The sequence below is a fragment of the Nestor notabilis genome, unplaced genomic scaffold (assembly GCF_000696875.1).
Source record: "Nestor notabilis isolate BGI_N333 unplaced genomic scaffold, ASM69687v1 scaffold16228, whole genome shotgun sequence".
Taxonomy (NCBI): domain Eukaryota; kingdom Metazoa; phylum Chordata; class Aves; order Psittaciformes; family Psittacidae; genus Nestor; species Nestor notabilis.
In genome coordinates this window covers 19,726-26,527 of record NW_009939762.1, presented here as the reverse complement: position 1 = coordinate 26,527, position 6,802 = coordinate 19,726, and the positions used below count along the sequence as shown (strand labels likewise).

General features: G+C 40.1%; 1 protein-coding gene across 1 annotated transcript in view; it reads right to left on the bottom strand.

Annotated features, from left to right (window-relative positions):
- LOC104409986 (notch homolog 2 N-terminal-like protein) overlaps positions 1–6,506 on the bottom strand; it is a gene marked incomplete at both ends in the record, with an annotated part of 7,967 nt that extends 1,461 nt beyond the window's left edge. The window contains 2 exons of the mRNA XM_010020030.1: positions 5,207–5,542; positions 6,245–6,506. Coding sequence (XP_010018332.1) covers positions 5,207–5,542; positions 6,245–6,506 — 598 coding nt within the window. The remainder of the gene's footprint in view (positions 1–5,206; positions 5,543–6,244) is intronic.
- Between the last annotated feature and the right edge of the window lie 296 nt (positions 6,507–6,802).

Genomic DNA, 6,802 nt, shown 5'->3' with positions numbered 1-6,802 from the left:
GAAAGTTAAAATGAAGAAGAAATGTAACAAGGTTAACCTCAGTCCTAATCATCATGATGGTACCTTCCTGGCAAAAGCTGTTGAGGATCAACTACCAAGGAACACAATCCATATTAGACCACTATGTTTAAAACTGTATAAAGCTATCCTGTATTACTAAAGGCTCAGCTGTAAAACACAGAGGTGTCCTATCGGCTTGCTTTTCAGCTTGAGAAGAAACATCCCACTGACCACAGATGGTACTCACATCACCAGTGTAATCAGCATGGAAATACACCCAGAACCACAAACGCAAAAGGCTTACGTTCTTATCCTTTCATCTCAGACAATATGAAGACCTACCCTACATTCTAGTAAACAAATTCCTGACAGCAGGCATTTATTTAAAACTATCTTACTGTACTGCACACAAATTTGGAGCAGCCCAATAGTAATAAATAATAATAAAGCATGGAAGTCACTGCAATACTAAAACTTCACCAAGCCATTGCACATTTTCATGTTTTAACCAGCTACACTATCATCTAAGAGCTGATCATCAAGCATCTCATGCAGATGTGGAAAACCATTAATCCTACACTAAAAGCTGAAGGATAACATTAGTGACAGTAGACTAGAAACAAAACAAAGCAAAAAAACAATCAAAAAAAGAGCTTACAAAAAAAAAAACAAACCAAAAAATAGTCAAAGTAGTAAAAGATTGAAGAGAAATGATCCATAGTCAAGTGTGCGCAGTCAAAAGACATCTCCAAGGGAAAGGGAATCAGGAAGGGTTGAAATGGTGAAGATGACACTATTTTGAGTGCACAGCTGAAGAAAACACACATTTCCTTTTTGGTAACTTCCCAACTCCCAGTCTTCCTTTAAATTTCTCTTACTCTGAAGAATTACTCTAGTTTAGCTTCAGAACATAAAAAAGCTGTAAAGGCATGATTTTTGTGTCCTCTTCAAGTCCTACTTACACCACAGTACTGCAATCTGCTTAATTTGTAAACTGAACTGTCCTAGAAAAGTTTAGCTTTCATCCTTAAAAATCAGTCCTTTAGTCACAGTTGTTTGGGCTAATACACCTACATTTGAGCACAACAAGCATGAAGTTGCTGAGAGCTCTTCTGAAGCTGGGTCCCAGTCTGATTTCGCAGTTACATAACCTGAATCTTCCACAAAGCCAGAGTTCACTGTTTTTAAGGATTTGGACACCTGATGCCATTTCCTGTTCCCCCCTGTGCTGGGACTCCCATGTTGTCCTTTGCTTTCTCTTCCAAGAGAACAGTTTGCAATACATATCCTGACTTTTGCTCCATATCTCCAAGCACATCAAACTAAGGAATGAGAACCTCAAGGGGAAAAGTGTTCCCACTGCTAACACTGCTATGTTGTTCCTCTGCTAGTGCACAGACTGATACAAGCCTGTATCTTTGCTCCTATGTCATCTGAAATCTCCACCCCATTCCAGAGCATGATAATCCAATTACCTCCAAATCTTAACCCTTAGCCTTATTTCAACCTATAAATTACACTTTTCTGCAGGACCAATAAATTAGGAGGACAGGAAATTATAACTTAATGAAAATGTCAAGTTACTGCCAAACTGACAAGAAACTAGAGATCTCAGAGTACTAAAACTGACCTCTATTATTTCAACACAGAAGCAAGGTTGTGCACACCAGGTGCCCAACAGCAGTTGCCTGCATGCAACTCCAACGATTCAGCTTCTTGAAATCAATGTGAGATGGGCTACTCCATGTAGGAGAGCCAGCTCACCCAGAGCAGAGAGGCACGCGCACCATCTGGTACCCCAGGACTGCAGCCATGCAGAACCTCACACCCCACAGGAAGCAGCTCATCTCTAAACCCCAGAAAGCAGGGTCATCCCTACCACAGGAATTTCAGTGTTTCAGTATGTCTGCTAGACCCCATCCATGATGCTCACCGCACAGTGCCGTGTAACGCTCTGCTACAAACTGGCGTGAGGTTACTTCCTCTTCCCAGGAAGTGTTCCAGCTCTCATAAACAGCCTGCTCCAGCCTGACAGATTGTTTCCTGAACAAGCCCTTGGAATTCCCTAAGGTCCTTATCTTAGTTAATGGGTAATTATTTTGATGGATAACAATGAATAATCACTTTCCCAGCTAAGAACTTCCTCTATTGACTTGTTTAACATTCCATTAAAAGGTTAGTTGCCAAATGAACTCCCTTTTTGTCAAATATTTATAACTACAAGCTCACTCTTATATTTAAGGGAGTTGCTAATGCTTCAGGTTAAGTTTTTCACACATGCTTTTGTTTCTTTAACTACGACTCCATATTATGATTGACATGCTCACCTGTCTACCACCTTGATTTTACCTAAATAACCAAAGCCCAGAGAAAAAATGATTATGCTAGACAAATAGAAAATACAAAGTTATCCTTCATACATATATATAATACTTATAGTAGATAACTCTTCACTTACACTTGCCTCCAAAAATTGACTTCTAACACACAAGACTTCACGAATTACCTAATGCAAAATTTGTTTGTGTAAATCCACTAGAGAAATGTGAACCTGAGAATTTAAAATAGCAGCTTGACTACACCCTACATAATCACTTGTCCTGGTGTAGAAAAAGCTGCTCTGACATGTTGCAGGGTGTGTGTGTGTATGTGTGACATTTTCAAGCTTTCATTACCATGTATCTGCATTTACAAAAAATGAAATTCACTCAAAACCTAAGAAAACATCTACAAGAAACAAAAACCCATTTCAGGGCCAGTCCAGGAGTAACCTAATTATGCCTAAATTGCTGCTTGGGCACAATCAGTTTATTCAAAGCAGTTTCACAGATCACAAGTGCAAAATCATAGGAAAAACCATTTCAGCAGTTCAAGACGTAACTGCCTCCTGCCTCTATGGTCATAATGATGAGCGACAGTAACATCTTAAGGCAGTCCAGAAAGAAGGGCTAGAGCAATTCCATTTATAGTCACAGTATCATCGGCATTGCTCCAATTCAGAGAGGGAGTCTAAAGAGGAATTTTTAGTCCATACTCTTGGAACTCTCTTCCAGATTAGCAGGCCATCTTCACATCTTCCCTAGGTGTGACAGATCACCATTTTTCTTCTCTTTCTGTTGACCTTTCCTTCCCAGACAGAACCTTTTCTAACACTTCAGAAATTTTGCTCTGCATGCATCAGTAAGGGGGAAGAAATGGCTGTGTGCCTTGCCTTTATCAAAGGGTTTAATATAAGCATTTTGGCTTCTCCAAACTCTCCCTTTTTTTGCTGTTTTTCAAATCACTTGTTTTAAAAAAATTAAAAAAAAAAAAAAATCAAATCAAGCCATCAAAACAACATGGCCAACTTAAACAAATACAGGAAACACAGAAGTAAAGGCTCTCAAAGCAGCATTAACCCACCCCCACTATAAATGTTGTGCAACAAGTCAAAAAAAGTAGCTAATAATCCAAAATGTGTGTGAGCAGTGTAGGTGTGTAGCTGTTACTATAGCAATCTCATTTTCATTTCCCGACCATAGCTTAGCCAGCCCACACGCTTGTCTAAGGGAAAATGTGCTCCTACCCAGTCTCGCGCTCCTGTAAGAGCATCACAAAAGCTGTCTTATCAGCTTTACAGGATCAGGTCCTTCAAACTTTGTCATCTTATCCTCTTCCCCCAACCACACTGCTTCTGCACGAGATCTTGAACTCGCTAAACAGATCTGACTAAAAAACTTCCGAATTTCTGATCAAGTCTGTTAATCCTGAGATACTTAGTCTGCAATTTCATTTTAAAAAGATGAAGAGCAGAAAAGCAATAAATTCCCCCGAGAGCGACCATTAGTTAAGATACAGCATTTTCAAAGACCCTGTAGGGTTAAGCACGCTTTCTTCAAGCACCCCTAAGAAATGGTTGCTTTCACACAAAAATAAAGTTGATACACCCTTCTATTTTAAGATCAACTTTCCCAAATTCTTCAAAAGTCATGTGCTTGCTCAGAAAACTCAGAAAGTCGTGCAGGCACTAGCTAAAGTTGGCAATGTACATTTAAAGTCATTTGAGCCAATACTTCAAGACAAAGGTCCGTAAAAAGAGAGTATTTTTCACAAGTTCTAAATGCTCTTTCTGCACATACCTGCTGCTTCAGATGATCCTCATGAGAATGCAGTCTCTCTAAAATCATCCTAAACAGTATATGGCAGCTACATCTTTCACATAAATAACAACAGAGAAATGCTTAACGGGAGAGAATTTACTTTTCTAGATTACCACACACCAAGTGCTCATGTGCCAAACTGCAATATGCTTAAGTAGGAAGTCTAGTCAAAAGCATTTCCAAACAATCAGTTTCCCATGGAGTTGAATTACTCAGTGTAAAAAAAAAAATATATAAAAAATAATAAAAAAAAAACCCAGCCAAAAAAACCCCACAACCTGATACTCAAAGACAACTAGTACTGCCCTGTGGTCCATATGCAAGTGGATGGGGAGGAGCAGGACAAGATGAGACCATCAGAGTCCCAACCAGGTGACATATGGTCATTTATAGAGATGGGTCCCTTGGTGACTGGAGGCCAGCTTGACACACAAACCCAATACAGCCCATGACCCTGAGTAAGCCCATCACCCCGGCTGTGGGTGAACTCAGGGCAGCTAACAGCATCAGAAAACAAGCAAGCATCATTTATCTGGTGATATTACAGGACAGAAAGGGTTTGGTGAGTTGGAAATAATATCTCAAAATTTGGAGGAACTGGAGGAGAAAAGGAAGAGAATAGAACCTAGTATTTTTTCAGGGGTAAAGACTGAGAAGCAGAAAGATAAGTTCATCTTCATTTGAGCACTGAAGTTAACTGTGGCCTTTACTATGGCGAAACTATGCATTTGTAGAGGTTCATGGAAATTTGCATTCCAAATGGGCATTAGGAGATATCACCCTAATCAATTTGCATCTACCTCACAGTTCTTACACCTATTTGATTCTCTGCCTCTAATAGGGTTCTAAAGAAACCTATCATTTCTAGCCTTCTTCCTTTCTTCCCTTCCACGTTACCAAATCCTGACACTCAGAAATTAACATCCTGCCTTGCTGAGATTTCTCCCTTGAACCTTACATTACATGAACATCACACAGAAAAATCCAAGAGAAGTTTTCAGACAAATACATCCAGGAATGCAGTGACAAAACCACAAAACCAAGCACTTTGAAGCATCATCATTTACCTGGCAGACAGTTGCACTCAAAAGCGAAGTCACTTGTTTGATGACAAGTTCCTCCATTCATACAGGGTGATGGGGAACACGGCACATATACACTTTCACAGCGATACCCTGTGTAGCCTGGCTTGCACTGGCACCTGTATGAGCCAGGCAAATTGACACAGGTCCCACCATGTTGACAAAGGCCTGGTGTGGCACATTCATTCACATCTATTTCACACTTCTGGCCCGTGTAGCCAGGCAGACAGATGCAGGAGAACTTATTTCCAGATACAGTACATGTACTTCCATTGGCACAAGGTTGAGTTGTACAGGCATCAATCCACTGACAATCCTTCCCTGTAGAATCAAGACAGAGCACTGCATTAATAAAATGTTATTTCTGTGGAAAACAGTATTTCCTTCATGCTACCTCAAAGTGATTGGTATACTAAATCCTAAAATTTTAGAGAAAAATTTATGTCTGCATTTTACAGTGTTATATTTGAAACAAAAAAAAAAATAATCTATTTCTGGTTACAGTACAAAGTCATTTTATTTGCAAAGTAGCAGCAAAATATAGAAGGTTGTGATTTATAAAAATAACCCATATCCTGAAATCATATTACACACTGACAGTCACTCTTCTACGTCCCCTTCAAGAATGAAAAAAGTGAGTTTCCATGCTTCCCCTCAGGCACCCAATTACAGTTTTCCCATAGAAAGATTTTGCTGCCAAATTTATTTCACTTTTCTAGAAGCTACACTCTGAATTCAAAGCCTAACAGCCACCACTCCAGAGCAAGTTCTGCACTCAATTTTCCCATGTGGACAATGCCACAAGATCTAAATGTTTTTCTGCTTACGTGTAAAGGGTAGGGAGGTTGATTCCCTAAGCCCTCTCCCCCTTTGCTTTTTTTGGGTCATGAAGTCATTTAGACTTTTTCTCATTTCCTGTGCTGGAGCTAGTAAATTTGAGTGTATTGTGACTGCAGCAGAACATTCTAGGATGAAGAAATTCTCTAAAGAAGAGAGTCTGAAGGTACAAATACAGAACCTCACCTGTGTAACCTGGAAGACAGACACACTCATATGTTTCCTGGCTCTGGGGATGACAAGTTCCTCCGTTCAGGCAGGGCTGGGACATGTAGCAGAGGTGCGATTCTGAATACTGACAATCCTCTCCTGTGAACCCCGGAGCACATTTGCAGGTAGCCTTTCCTATCAGAGACGCAGTTTCACAAGTTCCCCCATTCTTGCAGGTATTGCTTTCACAGGGGTTTCTGTACTGACAGTAGTCTCCAAGAAAGCCTTCTCGACACCTGCAATAGAGAAGAAATTATTCGCAGCACTTTCACCTGAAGCCTTGCCATCCTGGGAAGATACCAGGAATGAAGTTCCATGAGCCCCAAAAGTCTTGGAATTTGCCATAACTAATGATAACACTAACAGACCTAAATGCTAACGTCATAAGTGTAACAGGGCCTTTCTCTGGTATTGTCCCAACTGAAACCACTGAAAACTTAAGTTCAAATTGTGAAATCACTCATTACAAAATGAAGAAATACTGCATACAGTCAGAGTTACATCAAATGCAGGACCTTATTCTTGCACTTCCCT